The sequence below is a fragment of the Onychostruthus taczanowskii genome, unplaced genomic scaffold (genome assembly GCF_017590055.1).
Source record: "Onychostruthus taczanowskii isolate IOZ18803 unplaced genomic scaffold, ASM1759005v1 scaffold4, whole genome shotgun sequence".
Lineage (NCBI taxonomy): Eukaryota > Metazoa > Chordata > Aves > Passeriformes > Passeridae > Onychostruthus > Onychostruthus taczanowskii.
The window spans coordinates 22931984-22957520 of NW_024501459.1; the positions used below are offsets into that span (position 1 = coordinate 22931984).

General features: G+C 36.7%; 1 protein-coding gene across 37 annotated transcripts in view; it reads left to right on the forward strand.

Annotated features, from left to right (window-relative positions):
• The window catches only part of RIMS2 (regulating synaptic membrane exocytosis 2), a 447681-nt gene that overhangs the window by 379612 nt on the left and 42532 nt on the right, over nucleotides 1-25537 (forward strand). For 14 of the 37 annotated variants that reach the window (XM_041412610.1, XM_041412613.1, XM_041412618.1 and 11 more), the window contains one exon: nucleotides 15420-15661. The exons of 21 other annotated variants lie outside the window; for them this stretch is intronic. In XM_041412610.1, the coding sequence (XP_041268544.1) occupies nucleotides 15420-15661 (242 nt within the window). The remainder of the gene's footprint in view (nucleotides 1-15419; nucleotides 15662-25537) is intronic. 2 more of the 37 variants (XM_041412650.1, XM_041412649.1) reach the window with 2 other exon arrangements.

The following is a 25537-nucleotide window of genomic DNA, read 5'->3' on the forward strand; positions in this document are numbered from 1 at the left end:
GAAGTGACACAAGTCAGGAATCTCTATAAAGAAACAAGGTGTTATTAAGTGACTGTTGTGTAGTGACTTTTGTTTGTGTTAGATTTTAGTTCCCTTCATGGAAATCAGACTCTAACGTTACTTCCCCACTTTGCACATTCTGACCATTTTTAGTATGCAAGTTGTTAATGAACAGAAAAGTTTATATTAGCCTCCTTTACTGTGGTAGAGTCAGTGCTCATTTCTTAGCATTGTCTGAGCATTTTTCTAGGGTAAGAATGAAACAGAAAAGCCAGATTGATTCCTGAACAGGGGCAGCTATAGATATGTATACACATTTATATACACACATAGCTCTGTCTCATTAACATATTGAAATATTATGACTTGTGTATTCAGTGGACAAGCCTGAAGGCAGGATCAGTTGTCAGCATTTTTGAAAATTCAGTGCCTTCTGCTCATTTCTCTGTCAATTTTTAAAATAACAGACACTTGAAAAATTTTAAGATAAGGTAATGACTTCAGCTTCCAAAAAAGAATGTTTTCAGACACACCACAAATATTAAAAGTAACTAAACATATCAATTAAACATATCAATAGATATTTGAGAGACCCAGCAGAACAAAGGCAGACAATTCTTCCTTGATAGAATAGTAGTAAATTATTGTGTAGTTCTTGAGATCTTGGGCGTCAAGGAAAGTTATATTGCAGATGGGAGTTTTCAAGATATTTTTTACTTCAGAGGTGCATCTGTAGTTGGGCAGCAGCCACCTTTCCTCCGGGCACTGTGGAATGCAGGGGCTGCTCACAATCACTCCATCATCAAAAACTACCGTGTTAAGGATACCTCATACCTCTTGATGTTACTGTGTTTATGTACTTCAGGAGTAATGGTAATAGTCCCACTAAGGTCTTCAATCTGCTGAGATCATGGGTGGATTGAAATGACTGTAAACACAGACGTTCATCACTAATTCATCCCATGCCTATTTCAAAGAGTACCTTGGCACAATAAAAGGCATTAGCTTTTGGAGCACTGGAGTACATTAAATCAGTTAATTTTTTGGCAGAAATAGTTGCAGCATCAGATTTTGCCTCAATTAATCCTTGTAAAACTAAACTTTGGCATATGCTTGACTTGTAGGGAAATCATAATTGTGTTCTTTCTCTGCAGTACATGTTAGCAAGCAAAGGGTGGCTCCAGCTTTGCTGTTGAGTATTTTTTATGTAGAGTTCACCAACTTTTTTTCTTATTGCATCTCCTTGATAATCTCAGGGCCAAAAATAAAGGCTTCTTGGATATAATCTTTGATCATTAATACTTTTTATTGAAGGTAATCTGTTTAACACTGCCCTAAACTTTATTCCTTCTTAATATTTTTTAAAATATAAACCCCAAGCATTAATTCTGATAGTCACAATAGTTTTGTTTTACCATGTGAGTACACAGCAAATGTAGTGACAGAGCAGGATTTCACTGTTGAAATACAGTAGAAAAATAAGACTTCCAAGTGCACAGAGTATAAATCATGAAATAACATATGAGTCCTGAGAGGGAAGCACTGAAGAAAAAAGAGATCTTCTACAGGATATAGATACAACACAGTGTTGGGGACATCTTGACAACAGAGAATGAATGCTAAGAGGATATTTCAGGAAAGAAAATAAGATATCTTTGTGAATGTTTCTTGAGAGCTGTTTTCAAGTATTCAAGACAATGAGGACAAAACATGAGGTGCTTGCTAAAAATATATCAAGAGCATGAGGGGCAAGTTGGATGATCAGTTATCTTTCAGTCCTGAATGAGAGACGATAAATATGATAAGGAACAAGTGCCAAGATACTAGGAAATAAAGATGAATTATGTACAACTGTAAAATAGAGTGCAACTTTTTACTCATATGTGGAGGCAGATGAGACAACCAAATAGAAAAGCTATGAAACTTACCTCTTCTCTAGTATACTGGAAGGGGTTATTGGGTAAATTGCCAGGGCTGGAGAAAAGCACTGCAGTATTTGTCATTTGAAATGGTGAGAGAGTGGACAAAGAAATTGTCTATGTTGGTGGACAGAGAGGGCAGAGATGGGAACAAAAAGCATGTGCAAGTCACAAAGTTTTCTATGTATTTGGAAGGAATTAGTGATATCTCGTTTGAGGAAAGAAATTGAATTCTAAAAGATTATATAAGGAATAGAGCTGATTAACTAAGAAGATGACACAACCAAGAAAGGAAAATTTGTAGTGGAAAAATTCAGCTGGGATGTAATTTTGCAGAGCACTTAAACATTCAGAAAACAGAGTGCAATGTATGGCTTTAATTAATGTATTTCTTCAGATGCAAAACTGTATCTCTTTCTAAAGGTTCTTAATGCTTTTTGTTCCCCTTCCATTATTAGGTACAAAGGTTCATTTCAAATTTACTTTCTAGTTCTAGTTCATTCAGTAAAAATAATACTTTGGAGAATTTAATTTGTAGGTTTTAAAACTGATTCCTGATGAGTATTTGTTCCTTAGTTTTTCATTAAATTGTAATTTTAGTATTTCAGGTTTTATGACCCTTCCACTGTGACTGCAGCTATTAACAGTTAAATGTAATATTGTTCTGGAAGAAAAAGCATGTCAGTGCAGTCTTTGCAAGCTCCTTCACAGGGATGGAAGCTAGTGATGGTTTTGAAAGTCATTATTCTGGTAAAAATATAAAAAATTTTACATAAGACAACAGACACTAAGAATCCATTTTCAATGTGTATGTGCTGTTTGGTTTCTTAAAGCTATTCCAAAAGTATTTCAATGACTGCTTCAACTGCCCTACTAGATAAAAGAAGTTAATTGTATCTAACCTTTGTAGCCAAACAGGCCACATGTTTGGAAGAGAAAATGGTAGCCTAAGACTCTTTCCCCACTGTATGGTCAGTCTCTTAGCAGAATTGCAGTACAGGTAGTCTGTGCTTCCAACAGAGATAGATGAGATAGATAGACAGACAGACAGATAGATAGATAGATAGATAGATAGATGAGATAGATAGATAGATAGATAGATAGATAGATAGATAGATAGATGAGATAGATAGATAGATGAGATAGATGAGATAGATAGATGAGATAGATAGATAGATAGATAGATAGATAGATAAGGTTCACCCAGTGTCATTTCTGCCATGGAAGGAGAGAGAACCGAGGTCCAGTAACATCAATGTTCATGTTGGTTTTTTGGGAAAGCTTGCCAGCATGCAGTTTCCTGCAGCTCTCAACAGGAGATGTTGGTCTTTTTAAACTTTTTAACATGACAACAAAGTGATTTTGCAATTCCTGGGATGAGAATGGCAGGTTGCAGTACAATGTTCACCGGCTCTTTTCAGCTGCAAAATGTTGCATTATCCAGGCAATTGGGGCAGGTGTGATGCACTGTGTCCTTCAACAAGAAGCAGCAACTTTGTTTTGTATCTCTCCAACATAACTCTTCTGCACTGGTCACTAGATAAGCAGAGCTGCTTACATATTGCCAGTCTGTGTCTTTAAAAACAGAGGACTCAAAAAAAAATTTTTTTTTCCCGTAATTTTTCCTAGTATTATTGATCTGGGTGGAATCTGTTAGGAATTTATGAAAAACTTTTGCCCATTTTAAGCATACATTCAGAGCCACTACTTTTTAATGTAAGATTTTTGCCTTTAATTTCTACAGAAAGCCAAATATTCAAAAGCTATAAATTAATAGAGCTACTGGATCTGTACCAACACACATGGAAAATAATTTGGCCATTTGGTTTTTTACATTTTCATAGATGACATTTAGAAGGAAATTATCTGTAGCTTCTGGAAAAATATTATGGAAAAACATGCAGAAGATCAATGGTTCCAAACAGAATTATATGAACAAATATATTTGTTATGAAATCTGTACTGAGAATAGAATAAAAATAATTTAAGAAATCTAGTAAAGTCGCTTGTTTCTAAGTTATTTATCACTGTCTATAGAACCCTTGGAGACTTATTTTTTCCTGTTACTTTGGAGTAAATACAAAAGATATATAGGCTCCTTTACAGTTAGTAAATTCATTTTGATACACTGGGATATAATAAATTAATGAATTTAGAAGTACACATTAGTGACAGGTGAACAGCAAAAATAAGTAATTTGAAACAGTCTGCAGCTTTGATATAAGGCATCCAGCAGGGAACTCAGACATTTTTACTTTGACTGCAATGCAATATCTTTGAGACTGCTTCCCTCTCCATGAAATGAAGCCTGCACTTTTACCTCTGTTGAGCCAGCTCTGACCTGTGATCCATAAAGCACTGATGCACTCCTGTTACTAAAGTTTATTTAAAAACTGTGCATCAGTAGTTTAAACAAAACCACAAGAAATGCAGGGAGAAAGCCCTGTAGGCATTCAAAGAAGAAGAGATGAAGGAAAAAATTAAAATGAGGGTTTGAAGCAAATATAAATGGTAAAATTAGTTTTTGCACTTTTAAGTGTGTTATAAAAAGATTCATTGTCTAAAAATATTTAAAGCTAGATTGAATCATAAGGTTTTTAATAGACAGAGTTTTTTATCTTTATTTGTACAGGATTGAGCACAACAGATCTGGTGACAAGAACAGCAACAGCAAAAAGTGGTGTAGAAACATATAAAAACAAGGGATTGAATATTAACGTTATAAGGCTTTTCTTTTTTGGACATTATGATTGGGCAGATATGGCTCTGTCTTAGTGGTGCATGTTTTCACTCTTTTTACCTGAGATCTTAATAGAAGAGTGATAAGATTCTGTAAAATTAATACATATTGCTAAAAATGTAGTTCTTAAAAATGATTAATAAGCTTATCACTTAGCCTTCTAAGAAGCAAACATAAACCTCTTCATGTTACTTCTTAGAAGTATTTCTAAAATGCAGTTGCTGGATTTGTGCTGTTGCCTTTGAAACACACTGCCAGGCCCATCTAGCAAGTACTGTATCTGACTAAGGATAAGGGGCCCAGTGTGTGTTTAATAGCTATGGAAAGATAATGCTTCAGTGGTTGGGCATTGCCCATATGCCTGTTTTTAATGGTTTTTGACCAAACATCTTAACATTTTCAGTAATTTCACTGCACCTGTTTCATGGTCATACTTCTCCTAAAGTCCATAAGGTTCTAGCTGAACAAGCTGGGAGATGTGTCATCAGGTAATCCCTAGGAGGAAATCAAGCTTCCTTACAAATACCACTGAGAGCCCAGCACTTCCCAGATAGCCATAACATAAACATGATTCCTGTGGAGGCCCAAGGTAAAAAATGTGTACGTGGTGTGCCATGTACACATTGTCTCAGCAGGGACATTTGGTCATAGACCTGCCTTCTCCAGCTCAGAAAAACAAAGGTTTCAGGCTCGTGTTCAGAAAAATGTGAGACACCTTTTCTCACATTTTCTTTTTTATGATGGTCTTAAGTGTTCTGTATGCTTTTATAATTTCCCCCAGAGACCAAAAGTGACTCAAAGTCATTTTGTCAAAGTGACAGAAGTCAGACAGGCAAGATCATGATGTCCCAGATAATGTCTCTTTGGTTGAAGTAATTACGGCTTCAGATCTCTTGCTCGTGTCCATTTAGTTCTCAGTCCCAGAAGATCAATTCAGTGACATGCTATGAGTTTTGGAGATGTTAGCAGTGCCTATTCTGACCCTGATTTTTCAGAGTCCTCAAGCAACCTGCATTCACAAGGATGAAGGAAATGTTAGAGTTGTTTTATTCTTTAGACAACCACTGCCAGATACAGGCACATAAGCATTAAAGTGAGCCTGAGCATATTCCCTTTGTGCAGTACCAATCAAAGAAATACAGTCTTTCATGAGTGAAGTATAGATGCAGCTATAGTGAGATCCATATTTCTGACAGCAATTTATTTAAATAAAACCCTTTCAAGACACTGGGCTCTTCCCTCTGTATTATGTGATTTTTCTCTTAATGTAATCTCAGTAGTGCATCCTGTCTAGTTCCCCTATGTCTATCTTACAAAGTTTTCTAACTGTCAGTGAGTTTCCTAAATAAGTATATCTCCCTCACAGCAATTTCAGTTTATCAAGATGATAAATCATGGTACTTCTTACCCTCAGGCAAAACATGATGTCTCTTACCTGTATATTTTTGATCATTTCAGCCTTCAGGACTGACATTTTTCTCACTTTCCTGACTTGATTTTACATTATTTCTCTGGTGATTTGAGGTCTGGGACACATACTGGATTTAATGTCTGGTTTAGCAAGGGTTTAGCAATTCACTGCTTGCTTTCCATTTCATAGAGCTCTATTCAGCCCTTCAAGAAACAACACTGAGCAGCACTAAGCAAGTTTGCAGTGTAGATTGTGACATAGCAGTGTAAATACAGAAAACTGGGCCCTCTCCTCCCTCCCTGTTGGGAGACTAATTAAACTGCAGGTTTGAACAGGCACACAACATTTAACTCTCAGATTAAGTACATGCAAGGCACATTTCTGCCAGAGAACAGTCTCAATTAAATCAGGTTGCTCATGATCAATTTTAATTTAACAAGCTAGTTGGTACCCAGCTTTTACAAGCTGTTTTACAAACTTTTACAAACTTCTTTGCCAGGCTGGGTTAAAGAAGATGCTTTCTAAGCTCAAAGAATTTGGATGTTATTCAAAGTTCACTCGGTCTTTGACTGCAATGTGCTTTACTGCCAAACCTTCAGAGCTCATATGGACTTCTTTTATTACCAATGAATATGCCAGCTGACTAGTGCAAGACTTCTAGACCTCAGCTAATTTTCTTGCTAGACTTTTTTTTTTCATCCACATGGAGTAAATAACTGGTTTAATTCACTGTATCAAAGAAAGGGATTTCATCACAGATTCATTACAGTTAGCAAGGTAATAAAGCTTTTCTGTAACTTTGTAGAGGAAAACTTGAAAATTTATTGACACTAGATGGATATTAATATAATCTTCCTTATAATTTCAATTTATATTACCATAAAATATCAACTGTATTCTTATTTTTAAAAATATCCAATTAGTCTATCAGAGAAGGTGAGAAATTTTATCAAAAATCTCTGAAGCCCTGTGTATAATTCAGCTGCTAGTATTTGGAAACAGCTAGCTGTTACAGTTTTTTTTGTTCATCATTCATTTTCTGTGGCTATGATTTGTAAATAATCTAATGCCTTGACCCCAAATGATTTTGCTATTTGTTCATATTTGAAAAAATTTTGCTTGAGATGGCATGGAATACTTCCATTAATTTATAATAATATTGTGGACAGCTTTACATCTACCAGAAAGGGGGAAATACAGCTCAAGTCAACCTATGTACTGTAGCAGGTGAGATATTCCTGATTTGTAATGGAAGAGACATTTGAAAAAAGATATTTCATATCAAAATATTGCTGCTTATATTTGAGATGTGGCCACTAGTTTTATTTTAATAGCAACATACAAAACAAAATAGATTATAAACACTGCTCTATTTTCCCCCCAACTTTCTTGTTATAATTTCAATAAAATAAACTTAATAATTAAGTCAGTCCAGTAGCTGTTAGAGATTTATACCACCAATAAGTTAATAAAATAATTTTTGACCAAGTGGATCTCCAGAGATTAAGTCATTATAATTTTGAACCTGCAGTGTCTCTCTTGGATGAGAATTGGCAGACGAGTACAAGTATTGGCCGGAAGCGTTGTTCCCATGGAAATGTTATTTCCGACATCACAGCTGTCCCCATAATGCTGGTTTTGTTAAATTTCTTCAGTAAATTAATGAAATAAGAACATCTCTGATTGAGTTAACAAGTCTACTAAGAATGGCATTAAAATTCATCTCCTGCTTGTAAAAAGCAGTAAACAAAGTCTTCAATGGCTCTTCCAGTCTCACAGGAGACACATATTAGAAAATATCTTTTACAGCAACTGATGTAAAAGGGATGTCACAGCCCTCAGCTGTACTACACACTTGGCAACATGGATTTTCACTATTATGGATGCCTTATTTTCATTAGGGGTCATTATAAACAGAGAACTAAGCTGGAAAGCAATAATATTAATTTTGCCTTGACTTTGAAATAAAGAAATAAAGAGACCTGCAAGGTCTGCCAAATGACTTGCGTAAATCTGATCCTCTCATACGTATGTTTATGGCAGAGCAATGAGATTGCAAGTTGTCATTTCCAACACTGTTGTAAAGACAACTGAAAAATACAAACAGCATCCTCAAAAATCCTACCAACAACATACAGTACAATGGATTGTATTGATATCTTCTTCTTCACATTTAAAAATATTAACAGCATTGCAGATTGGAAAAATGTCTGTGCTTCATAACACTGGTTTTCATTTAATTTCAAGTGTATTCATTGATAAGTGAAAAAAAAATCAAGTTTTTCATAATAATTTTGGTTTACCAGTCACTGAAACAGATAAGATCTTAGTCTTTGTAGAATAATTTATATTCTTTGTATTTGGTTAGTGATTACAAAATCACTGGGTATAAGGATTCTGTACTGCTGTCTGTGCTGCTTTCTGCCACAGACTGGTGTGGTTCAGAGCCAGGGCCTGATTTAAAAGACCCTAAAGATTTATAATCTTTTTTAATCTTTAGCAGTACATCACTACTGCAGAACTTAGAAGGTTAGTGAAAAGAGAAGATGAAGCTGCGTGGCAGTTCTGGGGTTTCTGTCACTGGAACTTATTTTGAGCTGGCAGATAGATTGTGATATCAGTGTGGGGTTTTTAGTTTGTGTTTTGGGGAAGGGTTTTGGTTTTTGTTGTGTTGTTTTTGTTTTTGGTTTTTTTTTAAATTTTGTTGCTGTTGTTGTTGTTGTTGTTGTTTGTTTGTTTTCTGGCCTAAACAAAGGATTATTGGGGAGACTTGGCACTTACTGTATGAATCAGCCAGTTTTTAGAAAATATTTCTGTTTCTGTAGACAGGAATCTGACCACAATGCCTTCCAACTCTGCAACTAATTAAAAAACTGCAGCCAAAGACTGCAGGTTTTTACCTATGGCAACAGGACAAAATTTTCCATTTAGTACATATGTTACAATGAGCATTTATTGTGTCTGCACCTGCTTAATGGAAAATATAACAGCCAAAAACAGTAATGAATAGTTCTAAAAAGAATGTTTTCTTGTAAGATTGTTAAATGCTTTCAAGTCCATCAGAAACTGAGACAGGAGGATGAAGCTTCTGACTTGTTTTTTATTAGCATCCAAAACAATTGAGTGAACCAAGTTTTTATCTGGAACCTGTTTAGGATCTAGAACATTTGCCCACAGTGCAGTCCATCTTACCCAGTGCAAGAGTTACAAGGCATATACTCTCCCAGGTGAAGTGGTTTCAAATCAGTTTCACTGCCTTTAGGACAGGATTCTTTTGTATTGTGAAATCTCCCCTCTCCTTAACCCAAACCTCACAAAGAGTTTCTTTCCATCTTGGTCAGATATCAAGGAAATGTTCTGCCTAAAGCAGGAGATACCAAGACTAAATCAAAGATCTTGTAAGACCTATTTCTCTGCTTCTCTTCTGTGAGGGTTTCCTTAGTCACTTTATGGAATTCCTCTCTGGCTATGCAAAAATTCCAGAAAGGATTGTTTTCCAAGTAGACAATTCTAATCATTGTTTTTTGGAAGTTTCTCTGGCAGTGTTTTCTAATCTTTCTGTAATTCAGTATTGACAAACTGGAGAGAGAAATCAGATCACTTCTGATTATCTGATCTAGTAAGAGTCTGGAAGCCTTTGAAAGCACATTTTTTTCCAGACAGTAATTACACTCTTGGTTTTGAAAACAGGTGAGTCTCTGCAAAAGACAGCAAAGATTAATGCCTTTAAGAAATCCAAATCCTTAACACTGCAATTCCAGAAGGCTGTGTTTGAGCAACAGTTTTATAGTTGCTTACTGTTTTTCTTTAAAAGCATTCAGAAAAAGCCTATGGGCCAGAATTGGGCTGTTGAATATCATAATTTGAAAACAATCTGAGATTTCTAATCTCATAAAGGAATTTAAGGCTATGTCTAGACCAGTAAGCAAAATAGGGCTAGGACATAGTCTTGATCATCTATATGATCAAGACTTTAAACAAGCTGCTTAAACAGCTTGTGTTCTCTTTGTTGTAGGTTTGTGCTGGACACACTGATGAGGTGTTTCTGATTCAGATCAGGGACAATTCAGGAGATGGCATAAATTGGGGTCAGTTTCCTCTGGGCAGGATGCCTAATAAAACCCTGTTTTGGGAAGCATGTAAGCTAGTGTAAGCTAACCTGCTGTGTGTATGCAGGCTGTCAAGGCCAGAGAGCAGGCCTAACACATTTGATTAACTGCTCTAGGTGTGGCACAGAACTCTTCACTGGATACAAGGACCATATTAAATTTAACAGACTTATAGAATCTCCTGAGCTGGAAGGCACCCAAAACAATCATCAAAGTCCAACTCCTAGCTCTGCACAGAACAGCTCCAAGAATCACACCATGTGTCTGAGAGCATTGTCCAAACACTTCTTGAGCTCTGTTGGGCTTGGTGCTATGACCATTTCCCTGGGGAGCTGTTCCAGTGCCCAACCAACCTCTGGGTGAAGAACATTTTTATAATATCCAACCTAAACCTCCCCTGACACAGCTTCAGGCCATTCCCTCAGGTCCTGTTACTGAGGGACCACAGAGAAAAGATCAGTGTTTTCCCCTCCTCTTCCCCTTGCAAGGAAGCTCCAGATTGCAATGAGGTTTCCTCTCAGTCTCCTCTTCTCTGGAGTGAACACACCAAGTAACCTGATCTGCTTCTCATATGGCTTCTTCTCAAGGCCCTTCACCGTGTTTGTTGCCATAATTTGGGTGCCCTCTAATGCCTTTATATCCTTCTTATTTTGTGGTGCCCAAATTTGCCCCCAGCACTTGAGGTGAGGCCCTGCAGTGCAGAGCAGAGCAGGACAATCCCCTCCCTTGCCTGGCTGGTGATGCTGTGCCTGATGTCCCCCAGGACACGCTTGGCCCTCCTGGCTGCCAAGGCTCTGCTGACTCATGGTCAACTTGCCTGTGACCCCCAGGTCCCTTTTTGTGGTGCCAGTCTCCAGACTCTTGTTTCCCAGTCTGTATGTACAATCCCCATCCCATGCAGAATCCAGCACTTTGCTAAACTTCATATGGTTGGTGATTTCTGAGACCTCTGATTTGTCAAAGTCTCTCTGCTGAGCCTTTCTGCATTCAAGGGAGTCAGGAGCTTCTCCTAATCTAATATCATCAGCAAACTTTAGAATACCTTTAACATCACAGGTCTCTGTCAGTCTGACTCTCCTCAGCTGGCTAACATAGTATATTTTTAAGAATACTGTTTTGTGGCTAGGGTTCTCATACTCCACCATTGGCTTTAAATTACAAATACATATAGATATCTTAGTGTAATTTCTTTTCTAATGACTTATTTTTCTCCTGTGGTTTTTTTAAAGGACCTTCTGCTTTATCTTTGAGAATGTATTCCTCTAAAATTTATGCATCTTTCCTTTTCCTTTTTTCACTGGAAAACTGAAGTGTCTGAAAAGATAATTACAGTAAGACCTGCCTGCAGCTCTTGATTTCCTCAAGAGGTTTCCTGGATTTTGGGATAGTGCAGGAAGCAATGTTCCTGTGTGAGCTTTGCCCTTCATCCTGCTTTTGTTGATAGTTTGGTCCTGTCAAGCCAAAGGAAAGAGCCTGGCTGCCACCTTCACTCTGCTCTTGCTGTAGGCTGTGGGCTGCCACATAGCTGGGGTTATGTGCTGATTTTGTTCTTGTTTTGGTTCTAATAATGGTATTATTATGTCATTATGCACATATTATTTGGACTAGGATTTTTGGACTTTATTTACCCCTTTATTTTATTCTTCCCCCCCTGCATCTGGCTGTATATTCTCTTTGGTGAGGATATATTAAAAATTATTATTATCTTATAAGACACCTTGAGAACCCTATTTTTACTGCATATCTATTAATTGACTCATACAATTTCATAAATTGCTTTTATATAATGTCTGTTTTAAAGTACTGTTGAACATATTAAACTGGATGTGTGTGAGATTAGATTTGTTTATATGTACATATACAGAAAACTTCCAGTAGTTTCTGTTTCCTTTTAAGGAAAAAGGTTGTATGGTTTACTCTCTAAATTTTACTCTAGGTCAACCTTTCTATTAGCTCAGGAAGGAACCACATCTGACATACAATACCCACTTTTTCTGAGAATGATCCATTTGTGGCACTGCCAAAAGGCAGGCTGGGTAGAAGGTTGGTTTCTACTGGAGAGGGTATCAAGTATCTGCCAAGAAAAATTAGTGAATGAGGGTCTGGATGGCCAGAAAGGGTTCAGAGTGCTGATGAAGGAAGTGCTCATGACCACTCTGGATTTATTTTGAGGCACTATAAACCACTCATAACTCTCCAAGTATGTATTTCTCAAAGGTTATTTTGCTAAGAGAGGAATTGCAAAAAACCAGAGTCCCTGCTATGGGATGGGTTTCTCCAAGGGCTGTTTGCTGGTTAGGACTGTAGCAAAGATGTCTTATCTGCTACTTTTAGAGAAGTGGAAAACTCCCAAGCCTTTAATTGGAGAAAATAGTTTAGAGCTCTACTGGGAAAAAAAAAAAATAGAGGTTTGTGAATGAATTTTTAGTATCAGCCATTTGTATAGTATTTGGTATATCCACTTAAATCTAAATCCTTTCCTTTCTTCTCATTTGAATTCCCTTTCCTACCTTTCTCAAAAAGTTGGCCAAGGGAAGGTGTCTACTGAAGTCTACATCATTACTGGCAGGAGTACAGAGCAAAACATTTTGTGGTACAGAAGCCTTTAGACAGCAGCCAAGAAGGAAACTTTAGTAATTCATAACACTTTCCTAGATAACTGCACAGTGAAACTATAGGGATCAGCCTCTTTAAGGACACTGATTTCTTTAATAAGGGCAAGTATTGTAATGCATTCCACTTAAATAGAACTATACATCTTGGAAAGGACACAAAAAAGGCGTCTCAAAGGCACATTCACTCAGGAAATGGTGACTTTCTCTTCCGTGTAATTTTTATATTAAAATGCAAAATATTTCTGTTTTCACTGATGACATAGGACCTTTATTGAATGGTAATATCACTTATAAAACAATGCATTAATTACTGTTTTCTATATGATAGGAACTCACTGATTTTCTGGGTATTATTTTTGAAAAAATAGATCACTGAAATAGGTTGTGGTGCAAGCACTGAAAACCTTACTTCCCCCACCAGTCTGTATCTGCAAATGAGCTTCCACTAGGAGAGAGTCTATGACTTCTCCTGCAGTCTTTCCCCTATGAGGCATGCATAAGATCTCTTGGCAGGAATCTGTTTTCCAAGCAGTTTTAGAAACTAAATAGCTTTAGTTTCCTACTGCTCTGTCAAATTTGATCTGATTTTAAAAATACTGAGAAGAAAGACACTTGACTGAAAGCACACATCAATCATATTTCCTTTGAGAACTTGGACTAAAAATAGCATTACTGGAAAGGGGCTCTAATTTTCTGATTCTTAGTATAACTTTGCTTAAGATAAAGTTGAAGATACTAGCTCTTCACAGCCATGTTTTTCCTAGACCTCTAGTATTTTTTACATGCAAGATAACATTGAAACTGAGAACTGGTTTCTGTGTCATCTGTTTTCTTTGACTGAATTTTAGAGGCTTTAGTTTAATAAAAAATACAGCATGTGATGTTATCATCTAACATGTAAGTTAACATAATGCTAATAAGACACAGAAATACAAATTCTCTTTTACTGTTTCCCTGCCTTCCCCTTTACCCACATCCTATCTCACTCCTCCCTTGGTGATAAACATACTATTGAGGGTCAGTGTGCACTAACACATAACAACAAAGAGAGCTGAAAGAAAAAACTTTCAGGTTACCACTGTGTTCAGTCTTTTGTGATTGTGTGTCCAGGCAAGGCCACTATGGCTCTCTGAGTTTTGTTTTGTGCTTCTCCATCTGCTGATCCAAACTCTCATTCATATTTTTCCTTGTAACTTCCCTGAGAAGTACACTCAGTATTTTTCAGTGGTAAAGGTCTACTTCTTTATGAACCAGCTTATCTTTCCCTCTAGGTTGTGGCTAAGCTACAAGTCTTCATTTGCTTTTGAGTGCACTGCGTTAATTCCATAGTTAAGTTATTGACAGAATATGTATTGCAAAATCTTCATAAAGAAACAATAATGCCGTCCTTTTCTGAAATCGATTTCAGGCTTTACCGATAGGTAAGGGAAAAGGAGTATATATTTTTTCTATACTCAGAAAAATTTGCTCTAGAGACATTTGCTGAGCACTAAAGCTCTAGCAACAGCTTTTGTATGTATTTGAAAATCTGTTTAAGAAGCAAAAATGTTCATTTTAGCCTTCATATATTGGTGATTTAACAAAAAAATCATTTCCCCTGGGTTCCAGAAATATTCCACAGTTTTGTGGATTGTTTAAAATGGCATCTCATGGGAACTTTTTTGTATGAAGTACTGTACTGAAAAGAATAATAAAGGTCTAAGTTCTGTGCAAGAACTTCATTGAAATAGAAAATTCTCTATAAATTTTCAGGCTCACATGTACCCCCAAGCTTCCAGTTCTGGTTAATTTTTCAGACACGTACCATTTAGATGTCAGAGCAAAAGTTGGATAAGTGCTGTTGTCATCAGTGTAGATTGCCATTTCTGAGGAAAGGAAAGGTCTCTTAGCCTGGACCACTGGCAGATCAGGTTCCCTTGGCACACCTGAAATGCTGCAGCAGATAGTTTAGATGCATAGAGCACATTTACAGAGTCTCCAAACTATTACAGAAGATACATTAGAATTCAATTCCATTTTATCAGTACTGATGATCTATGCCACATAATAGTCAAGTGTTGTGTGAAATACATATCTAGTACCTGAATTTGTTGATGCAGAGGTTGTTCCTCTGTTGATGCATGTTCATTACTGTATGATGACTGAGCTAAACCAGATTACTGAGAACATCCTTGAAATATCTGAATGTATAGTAACCAAAACTGGGCTTCAAACTGATGTTCTTTTCCACTCAGTAGTGAATATAGGTTATTTGTGTGTATATATGTGAGAAGAAGAGTGTACAGCACTGAGGGCAGAACTTAAATTTTCCAAATAAGTGTTTATATGAAATATGGATGCATTAATTCTTTGGTCTGCTTTTGCTGGTAATAAGTTTTAAGTCAATCAGTAAATAAGAGCATGTTATTTAAAACACAATTTTGATGAGTCAAGTATTTTTACAGCAGACCAACCAAGACCCTAGAATTAAAGTTTCTCCTTTTACCTCTTAAAACCAAACCCTACCTGTGTGATTAGCTGCTTTTACCCTCTAGTCTCCCAAAACCTTCCATCTGAAACCTGTCCTTTTCTGTCTTCCCCTTTTTACTCTTTGTCTGCACTGTTTATCCGTCAACTGGCTGACAGTGTCTTTACATCCAAAATGCAAAGCAGACAGATGGCCATCTCAGGAAAGAACATGACTAAGAGCACCAGCATCAGCGGGGAGATGTACACGCTGGAGAAGAACGACGGCAGCCAGTCGGACACGGCAGTGGGCACTGTTGGTGGTGGCAGCAAAAAGAGACGCTCCAGCATTGGTGCAAAGATGGTCGCCATCGTGGGGCTGTCGAGAAAGAGCCGTAGCACGTCACAACTCAGCCAAACTGGTAGGAACTGTCTCTCAAATTTTTCTATCTCTCAAATTATCAGTCAAATGTACGTAATACTTATGTACTTACAGTTTAATCATTTGAAGATCCTGTTGAAGTTGCCTCATCAGCAATATTCTATGGAATGAAGAAAATGGTCAATTAACTTTTTCCTCTGAACATTTTCTAAACTTTTTTTTTTTTTTTTAAGCAAAGATCCTTTTCAGGTTGGACTGAAGCTTTTATCTTCTGCTTGCCGGAACCTGCTTAATACACTAATTCCTTACTTTTCAGCTTTTCAGGAACCAACATGAGCTGTACTTTCATTTGAGGGGATTGATTCCTTACTGAAGTTTCTGAATGGTTGCTGAAATGCTGCAAGATGCCTTTGGTTTTGTCACAGATAGTGTTTGTGTATTTCAACATGAGGGTTTTTCCACCTTTATACATGCAAACTTATTTTGAAACAAAGCAATTTTCCTGCACAAAATTATATGTTATGCTACTTCAGTGCAAATGTTTTATTGTGTTTTAATTACTTTCTTTTCAGCCTACAAGTGTATTTGCCATCCATAGAAATTTTCTTAATTTCTGTTTCTCTCAATTCAAATTGGATACTTCAATGTGCTGCCTAGGAAAATGGAGAGTTTTTCTACTTTGATGTCTAAAGCATTTAAAATCTCACACTTTTTTTTCTATTTCTTCCTATTCTGGGGAAAATCCATATAATGCACTCTGAAAAGCTCAATCTCAAATGATGACACTGCATAGGACAAGTGTATTTTACTTGGAAAAAAGTTACTTGTGTTTGAATAACATTAGTGCATTCGTATAAAAGATGGCATGGCTCTGGCTGGCAGCCCCTGTCCCTTGGCTGCTCCCCAGACTGGCTGTGCTCAGGGCTGGCCTGGACCTGGCCCCAACCAGAGCAGCCAGAGCAGCTCCTGCTGCCATCTCCTGCAAAAGCCCCTCGTGTTGGTTGGGTACGGGGGTACAGGTAAGGGAAAGGGTGGTTTTGTAGAGCTGGTACTGCACACCTGCTCCTGCTGCTCTACTGGACAAGCATCTCCAAGGGGCCCAGTTTGGTGGCCACATGTGGCTGCTGCTACAGGACAGCACAAGCACCTCTTAACAGCTGGGTCACATAAGCATTGCTGGTTGTAGTGAGCAGTGGCTGCATGTCAGGCCCTGGATGAGCTGTGTGCATGGTGCTGTGTCTACAGTGACACAATGTGATGGCTTGTTGGATTGATGAGGGTGACATCACACCATGAAGAAATACCTTGCATGTCTTCAGATCCCTCACAATGAGAATAGTGAGACACCAGAAGAGGTTGCTCTTTGGATGCCTCATCCCTGGAAATGTTCGAGGCAAGTGAGATGGGGCTCTGAGCAACCCAAGTGGAAGGAGTCTCTGCCCCTCCTGCAGGGGGGCTGTAGCTGAAGGTGTTTAAGGTCCCTTCCAACCCAAAGTGTTCTGGTTCCATCCATTGTTGCATCTTACAGAAAGTGTTGGACAATAACATTGTACATTGATACCAGAGGATACAACTTGCAAATAAGGTTATTAATTAATTTATAAATTTCTCTGGCTTGTCTCATCATGTCCCTTTTCTCAGATGGTGGGTGCCTGCACAAGGAATCATGGTTTGGAAACCAAAACACTAATTTCCTGTAGGTGTCTTGTAAGTACAGTTTTCTGGAACTGAGAGGCAGGAGATATTCAGGTGTCAGGGCACTGGTACCATGTAGAAACTGGATTAAGTATAAAAGTTTCTTAGTTACTTTCTGAAGATATTATAGGGGCTGGCTAAGTATCTCCTTACATATCAGGCTTGAAAAAGCATACCAATATCAGAAGATAACACTACTTCTATAGAAAGTTGTGATCATATGGAAATCAGTGTAGAAATGTCTATCTGTATCTCTGAAGTTTTTTTCAAGTGTTTTGTAAAGTACAGTTTTACTTCAGTGGTTTTCTTCATTCATATTTTATAACTAAATCTATGCCAGAAGTTTTTCTGAAAGTAGGTCATCATAACTGTTTTCAGGACTGTGTATCAGACTTACAATACATGCCTTATAAGGTCAGTCTAAAATGCCTTTTCAAATAATATTTATATTGTTTCCTGTTATTTCATAGTGCTAAGAAGTTGACACTGAAAATAGATACAGAAATGTATTTTTTATTCTGGTCTGTATTCCTTTTCAGGTAGGAACAGTTGTTTTATGGGTAAAGAGCATAACACAAAAGTAATTTTTCATAAGGTAGCTTTTACTTAAGACTTCAGTAATGGCAAGATTCTAAAGAGTAGAGTAGCAAGATAAATTAGAATTTATTTTATTTCAGGTTCCTGTACATTTCCTGAGCTCCAAATCCAGCTAAATGTATACTCTGCATTCTTGAGTCAAACTATCAATTCTGAATCTAAAATTTGATGGGTTAGAATGAGTTTATGCTGTAATGTTCAGGTCCTGATTCCACAAGCATTTTTCCTTGTGGAAAAGATGGCTTTCTTTGCTGAGGAAGGTAGAATGCAAAATGTAATTCTTAACATGCTTAGCTATTCATATCTGGAATGAAATTTTTTTCCTGCTGGTCAGCCCTGAGGGAACTGATCAGACTTCTGTAGAGATGCAGACCTAATTCTTAGTTATATTTCATTAATGAGTTAAATCTTTGTCATCCTCTTATCATGCCATCTTAGGCATCCCTTTTGATTTACACGCACTGCCTCTGGCAGGCAGACACCTGGGTGCCTTCATTGCCCTTATTTAGCTGACATTTCTCTTCAGTGAGGTAAATATTTTGTCTTTTCTTTAGTTAGCCAAAACCTATTGTCTTTGTAGGCTGATTATAGCCAAAAGCCAAAGCAGTTTAATGCATGTTATCAGAATTTGGGGCACCCCATGGATCATATATACTAAAACATCACATGTGTGTATGTTGGGTCACCCGTATGGGTCCAGCGCACTCTCAGGGACTGAGTCCCATCCTGTCTTTGGGAATGCAATTACAATAGGTGGAATCTGTTAAAAGAGATGAAAAAAGGAAGTAACAGCACAACTTGAGAGTGACCAGTGCAGTAATGCCTGCAGAGAGGTGTAACTGTGTTTGGATAGAAATCAGAGCCCTCGCGAGTCTCTGCAGAGCGTTGCTCCGAGGTGCCGCACTCCAGAGGGTCCTGCACATGTAAACGTAGCAGGTGGTGCTGGGGGCAGCTGATGCTGCATGAACTGCACTTGCTTTGTGCCAACATGCGCTCCATGTCACCTAAGAACCCTTGCTAGGATGCCAAATGTGGCATGAAGTTACAGGGCTGTGAAAGTGGAATTTTGAGACAGTGTTAGGAGACATTCTGGCATCCTTCATAACTTTACTGACGTTAAACTTCACCATATATTATTGAAATTATAGTCCTCTATAGGAAAAGTACAAACAGCAGCTGATTCTGTGCCAACAAAATGATGAGTGATGTGTGAACTCAATAGTTTTTATCAAAATGAGGTATTTCCATTTAATAAATTCTGGAGAGGTCCCAAGTGAAAAGAGATTAAAGTATTTAGAAATGTTGATGTTTCATGGCTTCATCTTAGAAGAAATGCAAGAGAACTAGGTCTCAGAGCAAAACATTTGAGTGAGATTTTATTTTATTTGTGTTTAAAAACAAATTTTGGATTCTGTATGGTTTGAAGAGTGTTGAAACTGCAGTCTGAAGTGCTGTGCTTATAAGTAGAACAGTCTTGCTTACATCTGTTAAGAACCAATGATGTAGCTGTACAGCAATTTCCTCGACTTATGGAATAATTGAGAGGAATCTATTGGTAATATTTGTCTTGGTGTAGTATAGAACTTCATGTTTCTCAATTCAAAATTTGATTTATGTAAAAATAGTCTTCTATTACATATAAAGTCAATGTTGTTCCTATTAAAAAGAGGGTGCCTAATCACTTGGAATTGTGCTGAATACAAGAGAAACTACATTGATTGCCTTTCAATGTATAAAATAAGATAGCATATGGTAAGCCTACAATTTACTGAATAAAAGTGTATGTGTTTGCATAATAGACATAATTGTTTACAATGTTTTCATAATTGTTATTTTCTATCCCTAGAATTAATTTGTGTAATCAAAATGGCAACTGAAATTATCATCTACTACTTTTAATTTGGACATGTATTTTAATTTTTTTTAATTATATATATATAATACAGGCAATTTGAAACAAGGCATTTTTTGGGGGGTTTATTTCCTCTCCTATTCCAGAGACAGACTGCTAATGTAATAGATTACTTAATGTGTAGTATTATACTTGCATCAATATTCTTGATGTGTAATCTAATTTACTTTCAAAACTAACACATAATACAGTGATGGAAATATAGAATTAGCAGTTACAAGAGATTAGGGTACATTTATCTTATTCATTAGTTGAGAATTGTGAACTGAATCCTTTACCAAACAGAAAGCACTATTATAATAAATACATTACCAAGAGCATTAATCAGCTTTTACTAAATAAGCTCTGAAAAGTATGCTAATAAATAAAGAGACTCTAATTGCAAACTAAAAAGTCTATAAAATGTCATTAAAGTCTGTTTTTTACCTCTATATGTAGGAAAAGACTAGGAAAGGAGATATGGCAGTACAAAATTTATGCAGCTCTCCTTAACAGATTTTCTGTAGAGGAAGTAGGTGTATATTTGAGTCTTCACATGTTCACAAAGCTTTTCTGAGAGGTGGATGCAGTGAAAACAAACACGGAGTTGAGATGCCAGAACCGAGCTCCAGCCAATGCTAGCTGTGATCTTACAGAAGTCCTCTGGAAGACATTTCTTACACACCAACTGTGGGGGACACTTTGCACCATATATGAGGAGAAATTCCAGGAAAATGAGAATGAAGCGCTGTGGTGAAACTAGGGAGTAAGAATAAAAGGCTTGATTTTAGGGAAAAAGGTGCAGATCATGTACATCATACTGCCTCAGTCGCGAATAACTCATCAAACTTTTCTGCAATATAGCTATCAATTCAGTACACGCCTGTAAGATTCCCATCTGCCTGTGGTAGAAGTAGAGCTAATCCCCCTGGTTGGAGGCATTTATGACATTTAAAATCCTTACTTAGCAGTAAAAAAAATATTTTCTACATTTCTTTAGTTAAAAAGAAAGTTTCTTCTATTACTACCTGAACTCGTTAATAAGGGGGAAAAAGGAGAAAGTTCGAAGTGAGATCAGAACATTTAGCTTGACCTTCCACAAGATTTTTTTCTTTCCATAATTAGAGGTAAAAATAGAGAGAAATGTAGGGTGATCTTTCTTGGTAAGGATACTGCTAAACTATTTTTCTTTTTCAGAGTGGAAGAATTCTCATAAGATTCCCGCTAAAAAATATACATCTCATAAAAAACCCCAAACTATAAAGCTGTTTTACTCCTGCTTTTACAGTAAACAAGATTTGGGGGCTATTTGTGTTGTTACATAAGAAAAAATTTAGGCTTTTCTTAAGAAAGTTTCTGTTTAGACACTCCTTTTGGGATTTTTCAGTCCCTTAGTTAACATGTGATATAATATGTAAGAATTTCTTGTTCATTATTCTGTGAAAGAGGTCTCTGATTTCAGTCTACTGAAACTTGAGAGTGTAAAAAAAGAACTTTATAGGGCAATCTCATACCTTGGCAATTATTCAGTTTTCACTTTGCCTGAAATGTCTGCGATATTTATCTGTAGTTACAGCTCTGTGTATATATATAGTTTATACTTCAAGGAAGAAAATTCAGTTGGGTTTTTTTCTCAGTTTAAATAATATCTCTAGTTTTGTCAATTTTGTACATAGCCACCTCAATGAATACTCTTTGTACTATTCTAGAAGGACAATATTAATCTATCCATTGCTCTGTGAGCCATTGTCACTGAATAACATTGGGCTGTGAAGGGAGATTTACTTCAGTCTCCAAAGGCCAGCAGGAAAAGGGCTGTAGTTGAACAGTTCTGTTCTCTTGAACAGTTATCAGAAACATGGTTTGCACACCAAAAATAAATAAATATTACAGTTATATTTACAGATTCGTTAGAGCTGCTTATTTTTTTAATTTAACATTTCATAGTAATACAGGATTTCTTTCTTTGTACTTAAATGGAATGAAGTATTAAATATCTTTTGGCAAGCTGTATCTTAATATTAAATTTATGGCTTTAACACTACCCATGCTATCAATGCTATTAATAACCCTTTGATAAATGGAATTCTCTTTCTAAGGATAGAAATGAATTAATAGAATAATTACCTGAAAGTAAAAAAGTCATGAAAATAGCCTCAAAACAAAAGCTGGTAACAGAGTCATGCTGTGCAGACTAATTCAGAGCAGCTCTCTGGCCTTGCCTGGTGTGACACATCGCTGTGTCACAGAAGTTCATTGACTGCACTCTCCTGTTGCCCATTTCAGCTGCTGCTGGCTCTGCCTTACAGCACAGCCATCCATGCTCTCCATAGGATAAAAAGGCACAGAATTCCTGCTTTTAAACACCCGACAGGATGGACAGCCTGTGGGAAATCATGCAGGTAGCGAGAACACAGTTGTGCTATTCATATTTCCAGGCACTTTGTGTATAATGAACTGGGCTATGACTCACAGTGCACCTCCAGGCTCTTTAGACTGGCTTTGTCTTCCACAGAACAAGTGTCACAATACTATCACCCAAAACTGGCATGTGCCACTGACAGTAAACTCTTAACAGAGAACTCTACAGGAGAAATTATATTAGCAGAGTAATTTAATATTATTTAAGTGTACCATTGATAAATACACAGGCAACCATTTGATCAGGAAGCTGAACTTTTTGCTCACAATCAAGAATCCTAACTATTAGCTTACATTCAAGTCTCTTATCCATGCTTTATTTCTCATACTGGGTCATACTTTTTCTTTTTTTGGGTGCTAGCAAAAACTCCAGTTTGCAAAGTAGTGCATCTCAGGTATGTGCCACATGGTGTATGCCAGGCATGGTCCAAGAAACTGGAAACTTTTCATTTTCCTTCAGCAAGGGAGGGGCTCTGCACACAGATCTCCAGTCACAGATATATGTTGGTTAGTTCCAATATGAGACAGACATTTGGTCTCTGCTTCTTTAGAGACAATAAAATAAAACAGCAGTCAAAACTAAAATTTTTGAGCCAAATTCTGCAGCTGCATTTTTAAAAGCTTGCCAGATCTGTCCCTGAGGCAGAATGTGCAGGACCTGTGTTTTCTGAATGCTCATGTGTACGGCTCTGCCATCTCCATGGTGGCAAGTCAGTTGTTTCTCAGCTAGTATAGAATCAAAATTAGAAGGAAAATTAGGATAAAAATACTGAATCTGAGGAACTTTTTTTTTTTTACTTTGGAATGAGATGACAGATTCCTGTGCATTTAGGAACTGGTATCCAATACTAAACAGTTTTTAATTCATATGTGAATTTGCAGTCTGTATAGAGAAGTGAAACAAACACAGGGGATGATAAGAAAAGAACAGAAAAGAGAAATTGCTTGAGACCAGCAGAAGTCAATGGAGTGCCATAATATAAACTTAAAATTGTCAATACTCTACTTTCCATTTTATCACAACGAAGAGGATTTTGTGAATTTTTTTTTTCTGTCTTTCTGGATTGCACATTGTGCTTCTTAACTATGCTATTGGAGAACTCCAGGTTAAAGTTTTGGTTTTTTATAAATTTGAGAAAGTAAGACACATCCTTATACTTTACAAATACCAAATGCTTTGGCAATGGATACTAAGGAAATGGATAGATTAAAAACATCCCTAGTGCATCTAAATTAAGTGGAAACATGAGAATCTAGCTCAAGGAGTGCAGTGGCAAACTGTGTATTTTTGATGCAATATTTTATATTCTGGTAGTTTACAACTGAGAAATTATTCCACTTTTTATTCTTGAATGTCAGTACAGGTTTTCTTATTGCCTTTTGAGTATTTCTTGAACAAAGTGATACATTTTTCTCTAATAATGTTAGGCATATGTGAGTTCAGTTAAACTTGCTTTTCATGCTCAGGGAGCAAAAAATTGTCATGGAGAACATTTCATAGAAGGACAAAAACATTTAAGTTGTTTGCAATCCATTTGTAACGCAGTTTGTCTAGGAAAAGATTAATTGCTTCTTAACAAATGTGAAAAAATACCTTTTTCCTTATCACCTAAACAATTTGTGCATGGTTCTTTGTCTACCTATATAAGATAAATAGATCCTTTGGCAGATATTTTTTTAGCAGTCTTACATTTTTTTTTCTTAAGTAAGAAAAATGTAGTTTCCTTAATGGTGGGAGAGGGGTTTGTCCTTCTATATCTACTTTTAGGAGTTTTTTTCTGTGCTTGCAAGTGCTTTTGTGAATGACATTCAAATTTTACTGTCATGATCATTTCATTTAATGAAATGTTAAACTATATATGTTTTCTTATACTAATTAAATGACTGCTCCAAAAGTTACAATCAGATTTTATTCATTTTTGTAACTATAGTACTCTAATATTGTGGGTTTGCCCTTGTCTTGGTTAGAATTTGGTGCCAGCAAGAATTATTTTTAGCTCAGTCTATGAAATCATGTTGAGACTTAATTGAAAATATTCACAGTAATAAGTACTGTTCTTGTTACTATGTGCTGCAGTAAGACCTGTCAAGAACAAATTTGTACTGTGAAGGAAAAATTACTTCCCTCTGATTAACTAAATTAATTAATAGTTACCAGCACTATGGTTTTTTTCATAAGGTGGATATCTTTAATATTTTTTTTTAAATTTTAAATTAATGCAATATCTTTTGTATAATCTGCATTGTCAAGGCACTGCCAATTTAAATATTTATGTAGAAAAGATAACATAGTAACACATTAAAAAACCAAGCTGAGTTCTATAGAAACTTTCTGTTTTAGATGTCCTAAAATTTGTAACTTATATGTTCTAGCCAGGCAATATTCTACTTTTTTTTTTTTTTTTAAAAAAACAGCATAGAAATTTGTTGTGATGTATGAACATCAGAAAAATACCATTGAATTTGAAGATCTAGTGAGAAGCATTGCCTGCTCCACCAAAGCATTGTTTTTCTTGAACAGGACAAAGAACTTCTTCCTGCTACCTGCTGTATTTCCTTGTTCTGTCACTCTTTCCCAGTTGCTATGTCCTATTGTTTCACTAGCAGTGCTGAGCTCCCCGCTGCTCTTGGACCTACCTACAGAGCAAGCATTTGGTTCATTCCTTGGCTGAGTTTGTAGGTAACTGAAAAATTTCTGGTCCTAATCTCTGTATGCCAGGAGTTGCATTAGTGACTGAAAATTGAGCTCCCATCCAGAGGATGAAAATAAAATTGGTTTGTATGAATCTGCATAACTTGAAGGAAGAGAAATGTTTAGGCAGACTTTTTATTGTTTGTCTGCTTTACAGACATTCTGATTTTATTTCCGATGTTGATTTTATTTCTGAGCTTGAATATTTTTTATGTATGTTGGAAATTAGCTAAGCACAGTGATTACTAAAAAGCATATGAGTAGCTCCACTCAAGTTAGTAGTTCATTTGAGGAAATCTGACCCTCACACAGGGGAGGAAGATGTGAATCCACTTTTCACACACAGGCAACCCCGTTTCTCTTCTGCTCTCTTTCTTTGGTAAGACCACTAAGGGGCAAGAATTAGATTAATCTTCTTAATCTCTGTCACTGCTGCCATTGCTATGCTTTGTGGTTTAACTTCACCACCCAATCAACAGCCAAAGTCATGTCTTCATCTGGAGGAGGACAGAAATGCAGGGAAGCTTAGAAAATGAATTGCAGTCAAGTATCCTGCAGTTTTTTTGCAGTTAAATAATGCAGATGCGAGTCTGGACAGAATGGTTCCCGTGCTGTCCATC